This window comes from Ammospiza nelsoni, chromosome 6, assembly GCF_027579445.1.
Source record: "Ammospiza nelsoni isolate bAmmNel1 chromosome 6, bAmmNel1.pri, whole genome shotgun sequence".
NCBI classification, from domain to species: domain Eukaryota; kingdom Metazoa; phylum Chordata; class Aves; order Passeriformes; family Passerellidae; genus Ammospiza; species Ammospiza nelsoni.
Genome location: NC_080638.1, coordinates 53650365 through 53676119, shown reverse-complemented (window position 1 = coordinate 53676119; position 25755 = coordinate 53650365). Strand labels below are relative to the sequence as shown.

Below are 25755 nucleotides of genomic sequence, written 5' to 3'. Positions count from 1 at the left end.
CAACACATATAGCAAATTCACGTGCCCAAAGGTTGCCTTTATTTCCATTTTACACCACCTACTACTCTAACTGAATTAATGGCAGGAACAACAACATAATATAATTAAAATTGCACAAACTTCTACTTATATGAAGACACTTGGCTTGGTTACCTCTCAGACTGTATGAGTTTTCATTTTTTGATTGAGAGAGGAAGGGAAGATATTGAGTCTGAGCTCTAAGGTTACTAAAGACACAATTGCTGAAATTGCTATTCCTCATCAACCTAAGCCAGCCTTGTTGCGGGGCCCCTTCCTGCACTCCTTTCTGCTTTACATTTGAAAATATTTTGCTCTCATCAGACCCACAGCTGAGCTGGTGTAGTTCCCTAAACCAACAGAAAGCCACTTTATTGTCAGGTTAGTTTTCTGCTAACCTAGACTGTGTTCCATGGCAGTCTAGGCTGAGCTAAACCTACAGGAGCTATTGCTGCAATCCCCTCTCTTCTGAGGCTCAGGTGCCCAAGTGTCTGAAATTGCTGTACAAGGGTTCTGCAGCTGCATGGCTGAACCAGATTAGGAAACTGAGCACAGTTAAAATGAGAAAAGGGTGAGTTTGAGCCATGTTGATTCCATTATCTGGCCCACCAGACCCAAAAAAAGCACAGGAATAAACATGACTTGCTTTTTCTGGTACAAGCGATATAATTTACTTCCCCCCCCCCCCTCCAATCATAACCTACACTAAACTTAATGTTCTCATAAATGATGTCAGGCTATAAGAAAATGGGGGTCTCATCACAACCCTGAACAGTGACTTACTCAAAGACAGTAACTTTGTTTTAGAGAAGGAAAGGTACTGGACACTACACTTCTGGAGGAGAACCTGCAGCAATAAGAAGGATATGGGCTTCTCCTTCTAGGTTCTGACTAAATCCAAGGACAGCCAAGAGGAAATTCTTCAGGGAAACAGAGGCAGTAAACACCATGTTAATACTTAGCTATCAAAAGAAATACAGAGATAAGAAAAAATACTTACCTGGATAAATGAAAGGGATATGAACTGTCCTGCAGCTTCCTTAAAAAATTTCCATAACTCAAGCACGGCAAAAGACAATTCCTCATTGAAAAATTTATAGTATTCACTCCTTCTAGTACAGTAAAATTTGGTTAAAGAGGAATTGGTAAATGTCTCTGACTGGATTTCCTGTCTCTATCTGGATTTCCTCATATTTGCACAGTCACTGTAGCACACAGGTTCAACAGTGCCAAGTTTTCCTTCAATCAATCTTGTATACTCAAGAATTTTTGTGAGTGGGGACAGGAAGAAAAACCAGTAGATACTGGTTGAGTTTAGAAAGCTGTATAAGACCATTACCTTAAAAGAAACCTGTTTTTAAAATAGCATTGGTACAAAAAAGTAATTCCTAGGGTAGATAGCAGAAGCTCATTTCAAATACTGGCACACTACTTTAATCAAGCCCTGTGCAAAATCCACCAAAACAACACCAAACTCACTGTGGCCTTATTACATAGGTCACACCTATCACTTTTAAGAAATAAAGTGTAAAAATAACATTTAAAGAGTAAAAATTTGAGACCAGGCTAGTTAACCAACAACCCTGATTGATATTCATGTGTAAAAATTCAATGTTTGATCTCTAGAGGTCTTAAGAAGAAGGAAGTTCAGTGCAGCAGCAAAAATGTGAAGGTCTGAGTATAATGAGGATCTATGCAATGGAACAAAATGTTCCTTTTGTGAATGAGAGCATAATAAAAGGCATTTTAAGAGAGATCTAAATTGAATTCAGATACAGGTTAGAATCTAGAAAATAAGACAATACCACATTTTAAATCCTATTTTTATGGATTCTATCTAAACTTCAGTGGAAACAAGTTGAGTAGGAAATGCTGCCAGTGACAGATGTAGTGCATTCTTCTAACACTTTCAGCTGCTGACTAATGAGTAGGTGTTTGATAGGGCAGTTGAAATGAAAAATGGCTCATTAATCCAAGCCTATGATTTCATGTAAAACTAGCTGAAGGAAAAGAATTCACACACTCAAGCAAAGTATTTTTCCTCTACAACCTTCTTTTTTTGGTAGTTCTTCATTTATTAGGTATCACATTTCTTAATCTTTAAAATGCTACATAGCAATTCAGACAGGATAATTTCTAAATATTTAAATATTAATTACTTTATAACCACTGATAGATCGTATGTTCCTGTATGAACACCAAACGATTGTCAGCTTGTGGTTTAAGAAATGTATATGCTAACCACAGACATTTTAATGATTATTTTAAACATCTACAAGAAAAATCAGTACAGGAAAGTGTTTAGGCAGTACTGATAATGCTTTTAAAGTCAAAGTTCAAGGACAAAGTTGCTAAAGTACAGGACAAAGAGCCCCCCCAGTTCCTTCACATGATACAATACATACATCCACTGACAATACACACATTCAGCCATACTCATACAGGAAAGAACAAGCTTCTGCAGTATTTTCCATTATGGACTTTTTGTTTGTTTCAGTATATTAAATACAACAATGGGCTGCCAAAAAAACCTATAAAAGCACAAACACAGTCAGGACCAGAAGGATAGCATTTAGCACACTCAGTTATTCCACTATAGTTCACATATGAAGGAGAGGAGAATGATCTGTTTCACAAAACTGCATTCATTGATATTTTCCATGAGAATTAATTTGTTTTGCCTCAGTGTCTTGCCTTTTAAATGAATTATGTATTAGGGTAAATTATATTTTATAGCAGCATTATCTTGTTTAATCTACCATCTTACTTTGCATAAAATACTTTTATCTAAACAGGAATGCTACCACCTTGCAGCTGGACACAATTCCTGAATTGCCATGCATGCACATAAGAAGTACAATTAAACTGGAAAGGCCAAAGTACTGCATATTTGTCCTCTAATAAATTACAAGTGGCAGGAGTAGGTTTCTGCAATGAAAGTGATCTTAAGCCTTGAGATCTCCAGTTTCAGCAGCTTATATGAAAATTGCTCCTCAAAACCCCAAAGCAGCCCATTAGTGCCATGATTCTCACAAATTCTATTATATGGCACACATCCAGTCAGTCTCTTTTGTATCATGAAAACAGAAGCTAGTTTTAAATGAACAGGTAACAGACTCTGCTTAAGTTTAAATGTATTCCAATAAGAGTTTGTAGAAACTATCAACATATATGGTTGAATTTCTCTGCAGTACCGAGAACAAAACTTGACTTGCTTTCTCATTTACTTGATATCAGCTTTGCTTACTTATTGGTACTCTGTGCTTGAGAAAAACACAATAATTTTACATTTCTGACTTCTTGAGCAATTCTCACTTTTTCTTCCTTCCTCATGGTTTCAACAGTTTTATCAATCAAAATTTGGTACAATTGTTTTTTTAGGTATCAGACTCAAACTGAAATCACCTCTTCTGCAACTTTGATTCATGAGACTTTAATATTTTACAGATGATGAAAACAGAGCTATCTCCTACACAGCCATTTACAACTTAAAAACATTAGGAAAGCTTTAATAATGCTTGCCTCCCTATCAGAGTCCTGTATCACAGGAGACAAGTTGAGACACCACCCTGATGTTCTTTTACACAGAACAGAGTCAGAATTTGGCAGAGCTCTGAAGTCTCTGCTTGAAGAAAAACAAGAACCATGCTCTCTGCATGAAATGTGCTCAGAAAAATGACCTGTCATGTTCCTTTCTTTTCCACCCCCCCACTTTTATTGAGTAGGTTTTTTTTGCATTGTTTTTGGGTTTTTCAAATAGATATGACTAATAGTACTTCTGATGTTGAAACCATGCTAAAGCAGAAACTGACATCATCAGAAGATCAAAACCAGGACTGATCAAAATGTGTGGTAAGATCTTAAACAACAAATACCAGAATCTGTTTAATCCTATCACATGCAGATATTCTACATTAAAAAACCAATTCTATACTTCTCAGCACTAAAAGTCACTACACATTCCTCAGCTGTCAATGTAGCTTATTTCTTCCTACCTTCATAAAAACATTTATAAGAATATTGTATCCACATGTTTGAGATCACAAGTCCAACTCCAAGAGGCAAATAGTAACTTTTAAAATAAATTGAGAACTGTATTTGAAAATAAAAGCTGATGTCCAATCTCTGTTGTATCTAACAATGTTCACTTTTTTCTGAAAGAACCTCCCAAACAAAACCAACAAAAACTTTCGATCCCAAATGCACAAACTGAATCATGACACTGCATCCCAAGAGGCCTTTATATGGCTGTGAAAGGATTTTACCCAGCTTTAAAAAAGTATATATGAAATTGCTACCAAAAAAGCATATTTTTGAATCATGCCCAAATTTACATATGCATGACTAACATATGTTCATTGGGAAAGTTTGCAACGCTTCGGAATATTAAGTAGTACTGACTTATTTTTTCAAATTTGTTATTCTAGAACTGACAGGGAACATTGCTTTTAATGAGTATTACTGGAAGGTTAAAGTCGGATTTGTGACACAACTGTATTTGACAGTACATGAAACATTTTATCCTATTTAGGGTGTTTTAGCATTATATTTTTAAATTCTCATTGTGACATTTTCTTACATATTGTCATGATTCAGACTGTATCCTTAAAAATCTTAACACTTTGTACAGTAATTTCTCTATTTTACAGTTTACTACATTTACTGTTTACTAAAATTAGCACATTCATGGAAAATAACTTACAAATACATTCAACCTGTTTGCACAGTTAGAAATCTCACTTACTATGAAAAAATTACCAGAAATGTAAAAATGAATTCATAAACCTGAAGTGAGCATGCAAAAAACACAAACTCTCTTCACTGTGTCAGTGCTCAAGTGTGCACAACCTTGGATATGCTACTTTTAAAATATATTTACATAATAATATTGAACACTTACACTGTTTATTTCCCAGAGAACACATTTGTAAAGTTTTAAACAATTTTAACTATTTATGTAATTCTAATATTTTATATTTAATATACTGATTTTAACATATCCTAAATTACTATTTGCTTTCTTAGGAAACTAAAAATTAAGAAACTGGTATGTTTCTGAAGGCTGAAGCACCCTTTGCCATTTATATTTGATATAAACAAAGCATTAGTCTGCAAGCTTTCAAAACACAATAAAATAAAACAAAACACATCTTTAGGTCCAGTGTAATTTTTTTCTCAATTAACAATTTAAAACAATAATCAATTTTCTGTAACTTAAGTACCTGTACTACCAATGTTAGCAAACAAATAGAACTGGATAAGCAGAAATCAACAAAGCACAAATTTAATGGCACAGATATTTTTTTTTGGTGAAAATAGGTAAGATCTTTTCAAGATGTGTGGCACTGTTCTGAAAGCACTTCTCCAGAGATACTTTAGGTTGTCTGTGGGCAGATGAGCTACCTGTTCTACCCAACTAAATCAGGTTGCACTGCACTGTGCTGCAGGGAGCATAACTAGTTTGCAGCTTTGCTCATATGTGGATCTTGATGTTCCACAAACCAATTACATCAGAGACTTCTCTTTTCTACATTCAGCTCTCTTCTTAAAATCCCTTAATTCATAATCTATTTCCCTTTCTTTGTGCATTATCTGAGCTATCCTGCTCCTCCATTTCCTGGATAATCTGAGGGTGCATAACATAAGTCTTAAGTTGCTCCAATGAACACAAATCATATCACACTAATACCAGTCACCAGGGCACATATGCTGGAATTTCCAGAAGCTTATCATCAGCACTTTGGTATAACACCCAAGAGAAAGTTTGCAGCATGCCTGAAGATCAAAAAGCTATTTCTTAAATAAGAAATCTTGATGAAAAGCCACCTTGGCAGCTCCTCCTTTCCCTCCCACTATGTCAAGTGATTTGCTGACCTCATCTCCAGATCTGTGGCACAGAAGAAAGGTGGTTACTTCACCAATACCACAGGTCATTTAGATCTTACCAGTTACAAGCTTCCACATATCTCATATGGACTTTAAAGTATGCAAAGACAACCCCATTCTATATTTTGTGCTTAAGATACAGTCTCATGTAAAGTACATCACACCACACAGTAGTCCCTGAAACTCTTGTAAGAAAATACACACCTCTTGCTCTACTACAGACAAAAGAAAGGTTCCCCAGGCACTGTAGCCATAGAAATGCCGCCACCTGTTATGAGTAACAGGAGTTTGAAAGCTGGTTAAGTGCAGCTAACCTGAAGGAACACTATGTTCTTCCCAGCACTTCACAGAAGTCAAACCTGTCTTAATCATTTCAGTCCTTTAAATTATAGCCTGCCAGTCCAATTTAACTCCTGACCAGACAGAGACATTAAACAACACACAAAGATATCCAAAATGAAAGTTTCCCAGATTCACTTGACCCACTAAATGCACATTAAGTCAAGTATCTCTGTATCTTTTAGAGGAACAGTGTGACTGGCCAACAGTATCCTCAGCAACGCCAGCAGGCTGGAATTACATCAGGAGTAAGCACATGCAGGGAGCACAGCCATTATGCAGACATCTGGTGTGAGCCAGGAGATTGGTACAGCTTGGTAACAGAGCTATTACTGCCTTATCTAGTGAAAGGTGGCAATTACTACCCCTCAGTGGATCAACAACTGCACCAGTGCTCCATAACAAAGTCTGGCCCTTGACAACCTGGGGACACACACAGCACCAGGGAGAAGCTCAAGATCTTTTCATTCCTTTCACCTGAGCATGGGGGAGTGAGTGATTGCAGACTCAAGGCAATTACAATGCACAATACTCCTACCATTTCTTCACAAATAGGTACACTGTGTCAAAAAGTGCTAGAATGCTCTGAGAAAATACCTCAGACAGTTTATAAGAATTTTCTTTTTTTCTTACTCCTCCCTCCTCCAACTACAAGCAACATTCTTCTGCATTTCACTGGCTTAGTGGTTTAAACTGCAACAGAGCCAAGGCAGAAACAGATCTTAAACTTCACTACTGCAGGATGAGTTAGTTTTCCCCTGTCCCATCTGCACTCATTTTCCCCATTTCCAGCTCTCTGTCCATACTGCTTCTAATTGCATGCTCAGTTCTGGTATCCCTGAGCTGCAGTCCCAGTCACTGCTAGAACCACTCTATTTAAAATATGACCAAGGAACAAATTATATTCTTTTTGTCTGAGTCTTTGAACAAGAGGTTCTGTATGCATAACTTCTTATAAAAATCACTACTTTAATTTAGTATCTTTTGCTTATGTCACTCATGCCCTGGTTGTCACAGCTTGTGCATGAACCTTCTATGTCAGTTTAAAAGACAGAACTTATTATTCATAATCTGTGCTGCTAAATAGTCTTATTAAAAATTTAATTCATATATTGAAATGAAGTTTCAATGAAGCAGTAGTTTAGTCTTGAAATATATTAAACAGCATCTTGTCTATAGGCTGCAAAATTAATATGATGGACAGTAATTTAGATTCTTTTTGTAAATACAGTATCTATGTAAAGAGAAAAATCTTGCAATCTCATTTGATCTGAATGAAATGTAGTCTAATTCAGACAGGCTGGGAAGCAGAGTTCATTTTCAAGAAACACTAATTTATTGTATTAAGAAAATGATGAATGAAGGAAAGAATATAATAATTTTTCCCATAATTTCACATTGCCTACACCGGTACTACTCAACATTTCAGTGATCTATTAGGCTTTCACTGGCAATCTTGAACTCTTGAACACTGTAAAGCAGTATACACTGCTTTTTTTTGTTTCAAAACTGCCTTTTTTTTTGTTTCCTCTACATAAGCCTTCAGAGCAAATAAAAATGATAAAAGTTGGGTTAGTAAGAGAAGACCCATCAATGATCATCATCTTTTTGTCACAGTTGGAAGTAAATATAAATCTAAGAGATAAAACAAGCCTTAAAATCAACAAAGGAAAAATTCATATGCACTAAAAAGGCACCACTCTGCCTGACCCATGCTCATGAAAAATAGACCCATACATAGTGATAGACCAGATCTTCTAACAGTATCAAGAGAAATTGTAGCACAAATGAAGCAAGGTTTGAGCACACTGCTCTGAGGACAGATGCCTAATATTATGCAAAAAGATCCCAAATAGTCTGCTTTTATGTGAGATGAGTGAATATGCTGTCACACAGACACTGCCTATACTGATTGCCAAGAAGGCAACATACTGGAAGCCCTCAAGTGGAGATCAAACAAAAGAAAAAACCACCCAGTGCAAGTATGTGCAGTTTGCAGATGTGCATACTTGATGTATTATGTATGCTGTCCAGATATTAGAAGTATGACAGCTGAGGTGCTTCTCAATCTCATGCCCAAACTTCCCCACAAGAGTAATTCCACTTTGGAAAGACATACCTTTTAAAGCTGGCAGTTTTTGAAGCTCCCTGTTATTGCTAACATTAAACCTTGAAGAACTCTGACGCTTTTCCTTCTTCACTACAGTCTGTGGTGCTGGTACTTTGATTTTAGATAGTTGTGCTGGGGGAGGAGCACTATTTGACTTTTTGTTTGACACCTGTTTAAAAAGAAATTAAAGTAGTTAATTACAGCTGGACTTAGAAATAAAAATCTTCACAGCAATGAATGAAGAATGAATATGCTTTTAATGAAACTATTGTATCCTTCATCCTCTGAATGTATTGCCACCTATTCTGCTCATCTTTTCAGCATTTATTTCTGTACTACAGCCCTCATACAGATGGGAATAGATCACCTTGATATATGCAGTAGCCCATTTATTTGAAATTACCAGACAAGTGAAAAGATATTTTCAAATAATGTAGTTCCTCAGCTACTCTCACCTCTCCCCACGTGAGAAGTCCAGGTCTCCTAGGTATTTAAGTTCATCTTCACAGGGACCAGAGAAATTTGTCTGTTTACAGCAGGTGAACCTTTCTCTGCCTATTCATCCTGTGCCTTGCTGACAGAGTCCTAAGCTTGGCCAGGGCAGTCAGGCTTTGATACAAAGTTAAAGGAGTGAGTCTTACTATTGTAGTAGCTCTAACAGCTTCAAAAACATGGTTTACTGCCTACTCAAAGCAAGCTGCTCTTACTGTAATAATTCTTATTAGATTGTCACTGTACCTCTGTATGAAGTTTATAACATAAATCCAGAAAAATGGTTCCCTCTACAGGTTTTCGGTTTGTTGTTATTCCACTGACTACACTTGCTCTCTCTCAAGCTGAATAAAATGCATCATTAACAAAAGCCTGTCAGAACTTGTGGTGCTGCCTTTCTCATTCCTTTTTTTTTTTTTTTTGAAGGAGGAAAAGCAGGTTTAAAGGAGGCAATAGTTAACTTTCAAAATATGAATAATTTCATGACATTCATTACTAGAATGATAAAACATCCAGGAGTGATCTAAGCTAAAAATAGAGGAACAGCTGACAAGGACCTCTTGCTGCAATATTGTAATTCATTTTGCAGGCCCTTAATTTGCTCTAGAAGTTTCTCAAATTTGCAAACTAGAAGCACATACATCTTAAAATATACCTTGGCACTTCTTCCTTTCAGGAAAACCACATTCTTCTCAGAAAGTGCCCACAAGATAAGCAATAAGGAAAAAAAATCAGATGGGAATGGGGTTCATGATGGAAATCAAGTTGTAACACTGGTACATTGGCAGTTTGACTTGATTTAATTAGAATTTTCTTAAGTGTTATAGGTATGAAAGCAGCTTTAGTCCTGCATGGAATAACATCTGTGGCATTTTCATAGAGATAGTGCTAAACCAAGGGAAACCAATTTTCTTCCAATGTTCTAAAAAGTATTTCCAGAAAAGCTTATCCATCAACAATTTGCATAGTTTTGTAGTGTATACATTCAGCATGCATGGAAATGTTACCATACATAAATGTCTACCTTTTGCTTCTCCAAGACCCAAAAGGTAACTCAAAGTAATTTAATTCCAATTTTGTTCTAGTAGTATGACTGGGAAAGAATATATACTTCAAGAATAGATTAACAATTGTATTATATTATACACACAGCACTTAATATATCAAGGATGACTGAGAGCAAAATTTAGGTTTCAATCCATATAAGATGACCATTTTTCAAATTTAATATTATAAAAGCAAAACCCCTTATACAGCCTTATAGAACAAACAAAGGGAGACAGTACAGTGAATATTATAAGTCACAGTTACCAAAAGCACTCTAGAACTTTTTCCAGTAAAAATGGAATACATCAGCAAATTGAAAGAATTTATGTACAAGTAATACCTGTTACATTGCATTTTTCAGACTATTTCACTTTTCAATCTCAGACACTAAATGCTTGAAAAAGCTTATGCTGAAATACAAGTGATCTGCAAGGTAATTTCTATCCATTAATTGAAATTTTCAAAAGCATTACAAACAAAAATATTAATAGACTAAACTAAAAGAAAAACAGCACTAAGAATTAGGAAGCAATAACTTACTGAATATTAAGCAATAAATGCTAATTAAGATGCATCATAAACATTTTTACTGCACAGGATTCTGTACTTTCAATATTGTTTTTGAGCCTAATGGTGTTTTTCTGAACTGGCTACTTTCCACTGCCACCTGTATTTTTTCATTACTTAGAACAGGAAAATCCATTTTCCTGTTTCTTCTATTTCCCAAACAAATTCTCATTTCAAATTAACAGGTGCTGTCATGTGTCTGCACACATGCACACACCTCAGGGAACCAAGAATTCTAAATTGCAGAAAAATTCTAAAATTAGCCAGAAGTGGTTATTTAAGAGGATGGGTAACATTTCTGACTAGAACTGTTGAAAGAAAGCATTTTTTGTTGCTATGGCAACTTCCCATCTAGAAGCGATGACTCCAGAGTAATTCTAGTCCTGAATCACTGGACCATTAATCCATCAGATTTCCTCCTCCTTCCTACACATCAAGCATGACCACCCCTGCTTTTCAGTCATGCTCCAGAAAGCTGCCAGAATCATTTCAAAGCATGATTTCAGTGCCATGCATCTGTTCCCAATGACCTCTGCAACTGGCACTATGGTGCTACCAGGGAAGAGCTCCGGGAGCTTGTCCCCCAGAGCTTGCAGCAACATTGGATACAAGGGCACCCAGAAAGTGAGTTAAGTCAACTGAAGCCACAAAGCTCAGCAATTTCAACCACATCTCTTTAAAAAAGGCAAACAAATTCAGACTAACAATTGTGTATTCATCCGCTAAAGATTTCAAGGTAACACGCTTTCTTTGAGAGTACAGAGATTTTGAGTTCAGCTGGAAGAGCCAAGCTCAGCTTCCTCCTCCCAGGAACAAACCAAACTACCACAGACACCACAGCTCCCAAGAGCAGGTGCTGGACACTGCCACAGCAGTGAACAGTTCAGTGTATTTCACACCAGAACAGTCAGGCTACAGACACCTTTTTATCAATTCTCTTTCTATGACCAGAAGAAGCAATACCTATTCTTGCCCTTGTTCTGGCAACAACTCCCTCCTACCCAAATGTTTATATGGACTGACACATTCAATTCTAAAAGTTCTGATAAACATCTAAAAATGTGCACAAACTGCTCTGAAAAATGTCACACAGAATGTTTCTTCAAATCATGATTAAAACACAACCCTCAGGTTTTCCGATCAATTTATTTCTGAAAAGCTAGAGCTTTAGATACATACTTCAATGAACATTAAGACAATCACCTTAAGTGTGATGTCAACTTTTAAATTCTGATTTTAACAACTGAAGATATACAGCTGATGATCCTCAGTGGCCATGACTAAGCTTAAAATTAATTCAATAGAGTGAAAGGTGGGGAGGAGAGAAAGTTTTTTGCCAGTCACAACAGTTCCAAGGCAGAGAGCCCTTGCATCCCTTCATCCCTTGAATCCTGCACCAAGCAGGACGTGGTACATTCCTTTTCTTAACATCACTCTTTTGAGCAAAGTTGGATCTTTCACTCTTCTGACACTATACAGGCAGGTAAAGATAAGAACACAACACTAAGTTTGCAACCAGGGAAAGAAAGACATGAGTAGAGCAAGCACATCTACAGTTACAGCCAGTTTTTAAGTTAAACTGATCATCATCAAGCATCCCACAATGCAACTTTTACTTCTGGACAACTATCTAAGACACAAGAGAGGGTATGCTGGGAGCTGGGAGGAGGATCCACCCTGCATGCTGTGTACATCAGGAAGTCTTTCAGGAGAATCCATCTTCCCTTTCTGACAGTCTCCCAGAAATGCTATTCAAGCTACCTCGACAAACAAGGGCAACCAGAAGAACTCTGTCTGACCTTACCTTTCAAAGCACAGTAACTGAATTAGACCAAAGGACACAAAGCCTTCTGATCCACAAAATCAAAAGCCAAACCAAGCCAAGCCTAGAGTGAAGTCAATTCTATAATGATGCAGCAAGCTTGCATACTGCTTTCTAAGATATAAGAGCAGGGTGAGGATTTGAAAATGACAGTAAAATCATCTTGATGCATCTGTCATTAAAATACTTAAAAAACTGGATGGCTTACTAGTGACAAAATCAGATCTCCTAAGCACAAGGCAGTAGAGATGCTCTGCCTGAAGAAACAGTGCTGGGCAGCAGGCTATATGGTGTTTCTTTACACAGATCACTCTAAGACTAATATACACATTTCTGCCCTCTAATAAGTATCACCACTGAATTCAAGTTTATATCACTGTGCACACCATTCCACAATGGCAACAGCAAAACCTTGAGAAAAAGCTCTGGCCTATGGAATCTGGTAGGTGAACCCTGTACCAATTCACAGATGATTAAGGTTCCCTGTGAAATACAAGTACACAGAGAAAAAAGCACAGAACACTTAAAAGAATCATCAGTCTGAATCTAAAACAGAAAATGCTTATTTTAATGCAGAATTAAATCCCTTCTCTCTTCTCCTTTTGGTATAGTAAGTAGCCTCCATGGACTTATTTTTCATTAAGATAAAGAGAGGTCTGATCTACAGCACCCAGAAGAGCTTGTTTCTTGCCAAGGCAGCCTCAGAAAATGCTATGAAAGCATTCTGGATTACATCTACAACATGCTTAAAATGAAATTGAAATACAGGTTACTGAAACTAAACACAGATCATCACAAAACATGAAAGGGACATCAACAACTTGATTTTCAAAACTGTATGAGGGCCCAGTATGTAACCAAAATAATTTGGCTAACAGGTTGAGGCTTAATACATAATCAATGTAATTAGGCTGAGAAGTTGAATTTAATTTAATCTCTTGAGATGACAACTGAAATCAAAGATCAAGGAGTCAAAATGGGTGGAGAGCAGCTAAAGAGCCTTCCACGTAGTCTCTTCCCTTCTGCAGTAACTTCAAAGTAGTGTGAAAAATCTCGGAACACTCCAGGAATTCCTGAACACTACCACAGAGCTCTCTCGCTGGCAGATCTTCATTTACTGGTTTGGAGTGGGATCAAGGACAGATAGTATCTGCTATATGGCCCAGCTGTCATCAGCCTGGTAAATATATCCACACCATACCTACAGGAAGTGGGCTGGTGACATCAGCAGCTGAGACCAAGGCAAGTTGTTCAAGACAACACTAGCAGGAGAGCAGTATGTGTCACCTGATTTCAAGTCTGTGTTGTTACCAGCAGCAATTCAACATGACTTCTGAGAGGATAACATCAGAATTAACTCTTTTTACTAATGGTATTAAAGATAAGGCCTGACAGAGCTTTCAGACAGTCTGCAGTAATTCTAGCACATGTATGTGCTGGCAGTTTATTATGGAACAAGTAGATATGATTTTTAACATCAATATTTTCAATCTACAGAGAATCAGTACAAACTATACAAAGCTTGATATGGAATGCACTGGGTACATAAAAGGGAACACTGATCCATAAACAACACAATTAAAAACAGCAGGGAAACAACATGTTTGCAGGGTACCATTTTGGACAGCAGAGGTTTCTGAAGTTATTTGTTGAAGATTCTTGCTACTATGCCATTATTGTTCACCAGTTTTACCACCACAAGCCAGTCTGGACAGACATCTTAGGAAGGAGTCTCTGGAGAGGCAGCTTACGGTGCTGAAGACTCTGGGTGGTTTCACACAGATGGCAATTTAGATGTCTATTGTTTTTCCTCAACAAAATCATTTGCCAGAATGATACCTGGATTGGCTGCTAGAATGATCTTTGCAGCTGCCTTTCTAGCAAATATGCTTATTATTGTCAAACACTCTCAGTAGTTGAGATTACTGCTGGAGATTACTATCCAGTCTATCTCAGCATTACTTACTATGTTTTTATTACAGCAAGAGCTGCATCCTAAAGCTTTGAGTATCCATGCTGTTTTAATGATAAGCACAAAGATTAACTTTTCAACGTGATAGTAATGCCAAACTCTGTATTTTAGCACTCACAGATTTATGCTGTAGTACTTGTTTAACAACTATGATTTTGCATTTACATACAGCAGTGCTATGCTGGCTGTTCTCAATGTCTGCCTATGGAGTTGCATTAGTGTTCTGCCAGAGACAGCATGGAGCCTGCTCAGTTGTGTCAGTGCCTGGGATGTTTCTTACAAGCACCAAAAAGGCCATCTGGGCCTCTTTGCTGTGGAGCTCACAACAAACTTTACTGTCACAAACCACTTCAGAAGTCTGATCCACAACTTGCTGAAGCTTTCCTGCTTTTCTTGCTGCTGTTTATTTTTCACAACACAAAGCATTGCTTGTATTTCCTGTTAGCTGCTTATACACAGGACTCAAATTTTATCTTCCAAAGAATTGTATCATCACAGCTTTGTGTAACAGACCTGACTTGCAACACACCAAACCAGTGCCATGTTTCAGCTCAGCGTGCTGCATCCTTGATATTAACAGACTATAATTTTACATTCACAATTAAGTATCAGTAGCATAAGGCTTGTTTTCCATTTGCTTCTTGTAAATTTAATTTTGCTTCAACTAATATACTCCAGGAACAAGCTGACATTTGATTCCTTTTAGTCAGAGCTCAGATCTTCAGCCCAAGGTTGCAGAGTAGTGGCAAAGATGAGAGGATGCCCAGGCTCAGGCTTCAAGTGGATTGACACTGCTTTGTTTTTGCTGAAACACCACCATCAGTGAGCACCTGGTACTTCACAAAAAGCAGCAAAGCAACACTTGGTTCCTAATGTATCTTCTATCACAAAACTTCAATGCAAGAAATGTCCTCAGGAAAAAAAAAAATAAATTGTTACCTGCAACCACCAGTTAGCTGATGAAATAAGATTTAAACCAGATAATGTCCTAAGTATTATTTCAAAGCATTTATACGAACACAGGGATGAAGAATCTGGATAAAGGATGGCCTGGCTTCAATTACTTTACTTATTGATTTTCATTATAATTTCTCTCTGATGAGCCTGAAGCATCCTTTTACTTTACAAAACCCCAAACCAACAAAAACTACCCTTGTTCTTTTTAGATATATGTATGTACACACACATATGCACACAGATATGTAAGGTTCCCACATTTGAAGGAAATCACACACTAACACATTCACTTTAGGCAGCAACTCCTATACACTACTGTAAATTTTAATTATATACAGCTACTGATGAGCTAAGGCAACTTCACATGTGGCTTTACCACCAAGGTCCATATTTTTGTGCTCCCTGATCTATTCATAGAAGCTTCTCACTTCACACAGTCATACTGAAATCTTTTTTTACTTTGCCTCCTGTCCACCAATTTGGTATTTGTATTAGATGCTCTTTGAGAGAGTTATAGTCCATGACAAGAATCTGGTCTTTTGGAAGGTGTCCCTCACCATGGCAGGTTGGAACTAGATAATCTTGTGGGTCTCTTCCAACCAGACCATTGTGTGAATAATAACTGTAACTGCTTCTACAGAATTGTTACACCAAATCATTTCATCTTTGGCTCTCATATGCTTTTATTTTACATGTTGCTGAAATACTTGTCAGTATTTCAGACTGCTAAATTGAGAAGTGATGAGGAAGTATATAAAAAAGTCACTATAAATGTGTAGCAAATTATAATATTTGGCAGTCATCTTTTAAGAAGCATATTCAGGAATAGGCCAGGATTTTTTTCCTAGCTTTTGGCTGGTTGGTTTCTGTAAATGGCCCTCTAAGCCTGTTGTAGGGAAGGACACACACAAAAAAATCCCTAAGCCTACCATCCCACTTCTAGAATTACAAATTTATTCTGTTTTCAAATGAAATTGAGGGGGGGGGAAAATGCACACAAGGTATGTTTGTAGTCTGTGAACATATGGGTAGATTCAACAGCTACCTGTTTTTCTCACTGTATTCTCTAAGAGGTAACTACATTAATAACTCTGTATTAAATGTGTTAATGTACATCTGAGTACTCTCTGAGTGCTAGGCCTTAACTCTTATGAAAAAGTTTAAGAGAAGCAATTTGAAACAAAGGATGACAAGGATATTTTCAGTTTACAAAATGCTGGTATCCAATTTTGAAAGTCCCTTTGCTCATTTTGATTAGAACAGCCTTCACCTTCATTGCTGTGCTGCTTCCATTCAGGAAGGATTCTGAGAGCTTAAAAACACCATTAGGAAGCAGAGGATAGCAAGCACTAAACCACACACTGTTCTCACACCTCGTATGTTACACAAGCAGTTGTCAGCCTTGTGTAAGAAGTAGAAGGGCATAAGATCCTGTTTTCAGAAGTGTCCCATTTTAGGTAACAAAATACTTGTATACAGCAGTGTTTGGTACACTTTAATAACACCACTAATTTTAGAAGCATAATGTTAAAGTTACATAACAAACACCATTAAGGTAACTCCACTATTCAGTATTAAGGTGCCTTTGCTTAGAAGACAGAAGGAAATTCCAGTTGCCAAAATCAAAACACCAGGATGTCAATAAAAATTGGAAATAGGAAAATTACAGAAGTTAAAGACAAAAAGTTTTGTAGATGCTCTAAGAATAACACATGGCATCTCTTTACTCAGTAAATAGCTGAGGGTATATACACTCAAGTAGGTGTATATACTTGAGTATTTTTTAATGGTTATATCAACCCATTAAAATAATCTCTCTAGGAAAGAAAATCAGAACTTCAAGACATGATCAAAAATTAGTTTCCAAATTAATTTTTTAAAGAAGCTGGCACACCAATTTAAAACTAAACAAACCCACTCCAAAGCCTACAGACTTTATTTTCTATCCATTATAACTGATTCAGGAGAAAATCCACCCCAACTTCATACACAGTTTTGGTTTAAAATCCTGTTTTGCTAATGTTATGAGTAAAATCCCAAACTAATAGCCCTAGAAAGCTACATAATGGGTCTAACACAGTCTATTTATAGTCATTCCATGATTCAAACTCGAGAGGACAAGTTGTTTGAAATTTCAATTTATTTCATAATATATCTCTTCTTCCAAATGCAAGACCACCAGTTTTAAATCACCTTTATCTACTACTGCATGGGAGTGGCTCATGAAAGCACTGGCCCTGCAGCTTGTCCAGCTGGGCCTCACCACTGAAGAGAAGAGCCAGGGCCCAGCTGGGGTTGTTTTGTGATGAAGACGCCCGTCAGTGCTAAATGTATCTCTTTGTTACGGACAACAGCTTCTAGGAAGAACAAGAACAATCTTACACCTCAAAGATGGTGAATGGCATGTATCCAAACTGCAGTGCTACTGAGTTACAGAAACTGCCCATGGTGTGAGGGTTGACACACCTGAAGGACAGGATGCCATCCAGAGGGGCCTGGGCAAGCTTGAGAAATGAGCCCATGTGAATCTCACGCACTTTAACAAGGCCAAGTGCTGGTGCTGCACCAGGGTCCAGGCAGCTCTGGTGTCCATCCAGGCTGGGGATGAACAGATGGAGAGCAGCCCTGCTGAGAAGGCTTTGGGGTGCTGGTGGATGAGAGGCTGCACATGACCCAGCCATGGGCACTGGCAGCCCAGAACCCACCCGTGTGTGGGGCTGCATCCACAGCACCGTGGGCAGCAGGGCAGGGAGGGAGGGAGGGGATTCTGCCCCTCTGCTCTGCTCAGCTGACACCCCACCTGGAACACCACATCCAGCTGTGTGAGCCTCAGCACAGGAAGGACATGGAGCTGTTGGAGCAAGTGCAGAGGCAGATCACAAAGATGATTACAGGGATGGAGCACCTCTGCTAGGAGAAAGACTGAGAGGATTGGGTTTGTTCAGCCTGGAGAAGAAAGGCTTAGGGGTGACCTAATTGCAGCCTTCCAGTACCTGAAGGGCCCCTACAAGAAAGATGCAGAAACTTTTTACAAGGGCATGTAGGGACAGGAGAAGGGGGAATGGCTTTAAACTGAGAGTAAGTTTAGATTAAATATCAGGGAGAAATTCTTTACTGTGTGAGTGGTAAGTCACTGGAAGAGTTTCCCCTGAGAAGTTGTGGATGCTCCACCCCTGGAAGTGTTCAAGGCTAGGCTGGATGGAACTGTGAGCAACCTGGTCTAGTGGAAGGTGTCCCTGACCATGGCAGAGGGACTGGGACTAGACGGACTTTAAGGTCCCTTCCAACACAACCCATCCCATTCTGTGATTCTACAACTGAGCAAGAATAACAGAAATGACCTAAATGATGGATGGATTCATTCACATAAGTGAATAAATACCTGCCTGTGACAAGAAGGTATTTCAAGAAATTATTTATGAGCAGTCCTAATGAAAGTTAACAAGGAAGACAAAACAACTGCAGAACTTTGTCCCCTCCCCAATCCCCAAACTTCAACCTCCTCTGCCTTGGTGCCTAGATGAACTGCCAGATTAGTACTTACTTGTGCCAAGGCTTTCAAGAATAACTTAAAAAAATTCTGAAGTAGAAAATTCTAGTCTCAAACTGGACACTGCCTAACAGTTCCCATCTTCAAGATCAGGTATGTTTGTTTCTCAGGGTAAATGGCACAACAATGAAAATCACAAACAGTAAACATGAGAAAAATAAGCAGCATATATGGAGAATATCCACTCAACATTCTAAGTAACTTCAGCTGATCACAGAAACCTGTTAACACAAAATAGTGCTGGATTTATTGCTTTTGTTTATTCTTGCTTTCCTTTAAATGTTAGGATACTTCCACATATGATCTCAGCTTACAAAGCCATGCAAAAAATATCAACACTGCTTCTACTACCATTCCTTTTGCAATTTCCTACTTTTAATGGAAGTGACAATCCTTTGTGCTCATATAGTCAGGAATTATTTAAAGAAGTAGTGAGAATACTGACAGCCTTTCCCCACCATGTGCTGGCTAATAGAGGAAAGGTGATCATGGAAAACTGGATAGCCACCTCTGGAGGTTCTTTCAGAGGGATGAAAATCATTACTTGTGTGAAGTGTTTTGAAGATGCAAACAGATTTCTAGAATTTTTTGGAAAATCCATTTACTGAAAAGTATTACCACTATGCTAAGTAGCTTAAGAAATTAACTTCTAAATTAAAAAGGCCTCAAAAAGCAGGGAAGAAAAACTTCTGAAAACAAAGCCTTACAAAATTTCTGCACTGGAACCCATTACAGAATTACACCTACTGAAAAGTGATGGTTGTGAGACAGTGGCAGAATAGAAGCATGGACCAGCACTTAAAAGACTTTAAATTATTTTTAAAATTGGTCTCATCAGTGATTACAGTATAACATCAGCAACATATGCTATCAATAGATCCATTTCTTGCACAGCAAGAAAAATGGCTAATACAATTTGCATTTATTCCATTTTGATTTACCTACATTAAAAAGAAGAAAAAAAACCCACAACAAAATACCTTTAAAGTAGAAAGAACCAACAAGGACAGCACGTGGAAACAACAAGATAATACACACACAGAGAGAGGCTTCTCAAAACCACATCAGTTTTCCGTTTGCTTTTCTGCATGGCAGAGGAATGAGTTATAATTTCTGTTTTCATTTGCTGATAGTCACCAAGCCAATACTTTCTCAAACAACAAAAATAGTCTTTGTCTTCTACAGACTACTTAGCATCTGGATTGAAAATAAAAACAAATGAAATTTAGAAGTTTCATGCCAATTTAGGCCAGTCCAGCTAGACACAGAAGAAGCCATCACTCCCTGTCACCTAGTTTTATACCAGACTATTGTCATCTATGAAAGGCCACCAGCTACTTCTGACCCTTCCATCCCCCAGGTGAATCACAGTTGTGAATTAATTGTCCTGAACTGTTCCAGTGACTGCTGAAAAGAGCAAGTGTTAGCACCTACTCTCCCACAGACAAAAAAAGTCAGAAATAAAGAGTATGTAGGGTTAGAATTTTAACTTCCTTCCTCTGTGGTAGTATTTGAAAACCACTGCTAAAGTACTGCACTTGAATTATTTTAGGTGTTAGGTTAGGTTTTTCTAGAGATAGAAAAAGGTCATGTTTTTTAAGTCATTAACAATTACCCAGTCACCTTTTCTAAACAAATGAGACTGACCATAAATTACTGCTGCCTCCACTCAAAAGGAGACCTCCACACCCCTGTGACAAAACAAAACTCTAAAACAAAGCTTATCCAGCAGATAAATAATTTATTGAAAAGCCAGTTAGATCACAGGGCATATGTCCACAAGGTACCAATGGAATGACCAATCACCACATCCAGGTGGATTTAATTTTCAGTATCAGCTTTTGGTGCAAGTTTAGTTTTTGGGCACTGTTAAACAAAGGCCCTAAGAATTTATCAGAGCAGAGACACTATTCCCATAGAGGGGAAAAACAATACACAACAGACTAAGTCTTTGTTCACAACCTGAGGACACTAAGATGCTGGACTAACTGATGAAATAGGAGGTTACACTTAAAAGAATAGATTTTACGGGTCTGGCAACTATTTAGTCTAATTTATTAACATTTACTAACAAGCTGCAAAATAAGCTTAGACAGGAGCTCAATCATATTAGCTTTTTTCTTAAGTGTTCAATAAATGAGCAACATGCAACTGGAAACTGGAGTAATGGCATTGGGTACAGAAGGACAAGGTGCCCTCACCTCATACAGACTGTGCATTTCTGGTACCTCTGTCACAAAGAGGAGAACAGTGGATGGAAACAATAGAAGGACAATCAAAGTAACAGGAGTCCTCCTATGTAGGGGACATTAAGCAGGATTTTGGGGGAAAAAATCTCTAAATATAAAATACATATTAAAAATATATATAAATGTCAATTACATAATTAATAATTTAATACTAATTTTACACAACTTCCAGTTATACAACCTTCTAAACCACATACTGGCTTAAAGGAAAGTATACCAGGATGAAAGAACATACATAAACATTACTCTGATTCTCTCTCCTCAAGCACCAGTTGACCACACAGCAATTCAGAAGGGAGGTCCCTGCTACTTCACATGTAGCAATGCTTCTTCAGAGTAAACACACTCAGCTAATGCAAAAACCATCAGCTTCAGTGATTTTCACCCTCTTTTAGCATGGGCCTCTTTTATTCTGGACCTGGTATACCAGGAATCATTTCAATCCCTTTTCAAACTTGCTGTACAGCTTCCATCAACTGAAACCTCATTTCTCTGACTGCAAGACAGGAAAAACACATGCTCATTTTTGTAAATACTAAGATCTGTTTTACTTTTTTTATCTACAGAAGTTCAAGGCATCATGAATTTAGTTAAGTGCTATAAAAGTATCTATAAATAAAAGTATTTGTGGGATGCTGCTGCTTGTGTTGTCCCTGTTCTTTGAACAGCAGGCGGTTTCTAGTCTTTACAATCTGCCATTTGCATTAAATTAATTTCCATTAAATGCATATGCATTAAATGCATTTTGAGAAATAAAAAGCTGAAATGAACCACCATATTTCCAAACCTACTCATAGTCTAGGAGAGGATTTTTTAAAAGCTATATTAAAACATATGTAGAACGACACATGACAACAACCTTTCTCAAAGAGAAAGGAAACCTAAAAATGTATTACCAGGATGCTCCTGAATATTTCAACCTTCACTATGTTAATAAATAGCCTCCTTTCTGCTCATACAAGCACCAACTAACATCCAGCAGGATTACAGCCAGCCATGTTAGAATGCAAAGTCTACATTACTATTTTGTGTGCAATTACTCCATTAATTAAGATAATGAGTCAAGCACTGAGGTGTTCATAACTGTATGGAGACTAAATAATGCCCACTGGGAAGGACAACCATACTGCATGTGCCAGTAACATTCCCAGTTCCTTTCCCATTCTGCCCCTGCTCACATATGGTCAAGTATCCTAGACAAGTAAACTGTACTTTTCATTGGGAATTCTACCTGGATGGACAAAGGAAACAGTGTATGAACAGTAAAACATTCTTCAGTTGAGATTCATCTCTCTCACATTTCAAGTCTAAAACCCAAAAATCTAGATCTGCAAAGACAGGAAGAAATGACAAAGAAACCCACATACACATTTTTGGCTACCATACAAAGCTCTTCACTTATCTTGAGGAGCTTTACACTCAATCCTGAAGTACCAAGAGGAAATAAGAAAATTAGTCTTGGTCTCAGAAACTTGTCATTCAGAAGCCTGAGAAAATAAGTAGTCAACAAATGTACTCCAAAGATGGTGATAATAATGAGTCTTACAACTACACAGGAATTAAAAATATGACCAAGTGACACTGTCTTTATGATCATAGCAATATACTGCAAAGACAGAACACATCACAATGAAGTACATCTATTTACACCACTATGAACATCTACACTGATACATTTCTCACTTCATTCTACAAACTCCCCTGGTAGCTGAGATCCTTTCTCGTAGCTAGCTTCCCTCCATCAAAACTCAATCACTCTTACAGGAATTTACCAAAATGCTTTTACACACAAATTACAAGTTTTAATGATCTTCTTGATTTATGACAGTAGCATGAATCACTCTGCACAACAGACAAATGAGAACTCATTGAGCTGCATACAATAAATAGTCCAACCCACCTACCCCTACCAGTCATTTCAGGACAGCAAAAACAGTAAAGCTGGATGAGTGTTTTGTTCTCAAACATCATCTTTCAGTACCAAGAATTCTTCAGAGGCTGAAATACATAACTTTTCAGAATATCATTTTACATTTAAACTACTAAGAACATTTTAAAGGAAATTTCAGGAAATTAACGTAAATGGTGGATTTCCAAATCAAACAAAACTACTAATTCTGAGTTGCTGGATGAACGTGTGCAAGGGAGTAAATAATTATTTAATCACCCCTTTTCAAGTTGCTGTGCCTTGCTAGTGGGCAAAAGAGAGAGAAATGCAGGAGGAGAAAAAACATCAACAGAATAATTAGTCAAAAATGGCACACTTCATCATATACCTATCAAAAGCAACTACACAACACAACAGCTGGCAGCCTTTGATTATGCCTAAGGCCTCCTGACAATAAACCAGGCTACTGACACTTCACTGACATGCCAGCATCGACAGTTTGAGAGACGAGACCTCTGGGAATTACAGAGAATTCTAAAAACGACATTGAGCAACAAGAAGAGAAGCCCAAAAACTCACAATAAAAGCAGAAAATAAGACAGATATATATCTCATAACCAAAAAAGGGCATACATGACTATTTAAGACCGTAGCAAGTGAACATTTATTTACTCTAAATAAAACTGACTTCCTTAAAAGCATCATCCTATATCTTACCAAATACCAGGGCAGTAGTTCCAGACTCATTTCCCTTAAAACTATCATCATGTCAAAATTACAATGTAAAAAACCTTAAAGCACTTTTTAGACGTTTTACAAATGACTGTGAAAAATACTATGGTTTTTAGTAATATTTACCTCATGTTCTTGGTTATCTTGTCCATCTTTGCCACTTTTTCCACTCTTTACTGATTTTGCAGGTTCCTTAAAAAAAAAAAGTTTGCAGTTTCAGTTTTTTTTTTTTTAAGGAGATCTAGATAGATTCTTAAGTCAAGGAATCAGGCTTTTTTAGATACTTGTTAAAAGTAATAAAATTGGCAGAATAAAAATGATACAATTTACCTGGAAGATGATAATATTGAACTGTAAGTCTCTACAAAGCCACTTTAATAATTTTTTATCTGTAAAAAGACTTTGTAGTTTTATTTATGCCTCAAAATTCACCTATAAAGATAAGCTTTCACATAGGTAAGCAGGCAGGGACAAAGAATGCAAATGATTTGAACCATGTCTAAGAAATTACTTAGTTTTACTACCTTGCTGTCTTTGGTTTTTTGGTTCAGAAATATTTATATTTAGTTTAACTTTGAAACTAGCATCAGTATAGCACACATTTCACACTTTATTATTTTGTCTGTTCTAGGAGCTAGAAAGTCCACTGTTAGAAGTAGGCCCACAACTCAATTTTCTGCATCACAGCATTGTACTTACCTTGAATCCTTCACCCATTTCTGAAATTTGTTACTCTCAGAAAAGCGAAAAAAAGTTTCAATGTTTTTAACATCGAAAGGGGCAAGGATATTGGGAAAATTTAAAGCAATCAACTCCCAAAAACTTCAACACTCAACCTCCCTACATCCAATTTTAAAATGACGTTGACAAACTAAAAGCCAAACAGAAGCGGTCGAGAGGGACAGCAGCTGGCAGAGGAGGACAGCACACTTCACTGTTTCTGACTGCCACTCACGGCTAATTGCCTATCACACAAAATAAAGTGCAATCCAGCTAACTTCCTGCCGGGTTTACAAGTTTTCTGCCGTCATTACTTGTGCAAGCCCCTTTCGTAGCCGCCAGACAAATCACTCCCCGGAGCCTGAGGCAAAGCGGGGCCAAAGCTCGGTTCATTCTATTGTCAGGAGAAGGAGCTGAAAGCCTCCGAGGGGCGATCAGTGCTCCTTGAATACTTATGGAGATCCCAAAAGCGCAACCCCCACCGCAGCCAGAGCTACGCAGCAGCCAAACTTCCCAGGACGGGGCCCGGGCAGGCAGCCGTGGGCACGGACGCCCCCACCTTGCCATGGAAATAATCCCTTCCCCCTCCCCAACGCCCCCGGGCCAGCCCCGAGCGAGAGCCCCGCTCCGCCTCAGCCAGCCCGGGCTGAGGACACGTTTCCCATCCCCTCCCTCCAGCGCTCCCCCGCACGCCAAACCCACGGCCGCCCTCCACCGACTCCCTCCCTCCGACGGCCGCCGGCGAGACGGTACCAGGACCCCGCCTCGGCACCCCCGGCCTAGGCCCCGCCGGGAGCTGCCCCCTCCCCGGCACCCAGGGGAGGCCGGCACTCCGCAGCGAGGGCGGGAGGGACGGAGCCGCCCTCACCCGGCGCTGCCCCTCGCGCGGCTCTCCCAGCGCCTGGGAACGGGCGCCGCTCGCCGCTGCCGCCCCCCACCCCAGGCCCCTCCTCCCCGCGGGGCCTGCACCCCAGGGCCTCCCCGCGGGGCTCGGCCTCTCCCGATCCCCCCCCGACTCACTTTCTCCTTCTTGTTTTTATTCGGCATGGCCGCGGAGGCGCAGCCCCCGCCGGCCCCGCTTCGCTCCGCGCCGCGCCCGCCCCGCGCTGCCGCTCCCCCGCTCCGCGGCGGCCTTGGTGCTCCCCCTTCCTCCCCCGCCCGCGGGGAGCGGGCCCTGCCCGGCCATTGGCTGCGCGCGTCACGTGGGCCGCAGCTCGCGCTCGTCACCGAGCGGGCGGGGCTGGCGGCGCCTCCGCCCCCGGCGCTCTCCCGGCGGGATCGGGGCTCTCCCGACGGCTCCGGGGCTGTCCCGGCGGGATCGGAGCGCTCCTGGCCGCTCCAGGGCTCTCCTGGCGGGATCGTGGCTCTCCCGACGGCTTCCCCGCTCCGCCCGGGCTCTGGCCGCG

General features: G+C 39.0%; 1 protein-coding gene across 3 annotated transcripts in view; it reads right to left on the bottom strand.

Moving 5' to 3' along the window:
- The window catches only part of PPP2R5C (protein phosphatase 2 regulatory subunit B'gamma), a 71461-nt gene extending 45962 nt beyond the window's left edge, over positions 1-25499 (bottom strand). The window contains exons 1-3 of one of the 3 annotated variants that reach the window (XM_059474516.1): positions 25370-25499; positions 23756-23821; positions 8363-8522 (exon numbers count right to left, since the gene is read on the bottom strand). In XM_059474516.1, coding sequence (XP_059330499.1) covers positions 8363-8522; positions 23756-23821; positions 25370-25396 — 253 coding nt within the window. In that variant the 5' untranslated portion in view covers positions 25397-25499. Of the gene's footprint in view, positions 1-8362; positions 8523-23755; positions 23825-24328; positions 24350-25369 lie in introns of those variants that run through there. The other 2 variants (XM_059474517.1, XM_059474518.1) reach the window with 2 other exon arrangements.
- Between the last annotated feature and the right edge of the window lie 256 nt (positions 25500-25755).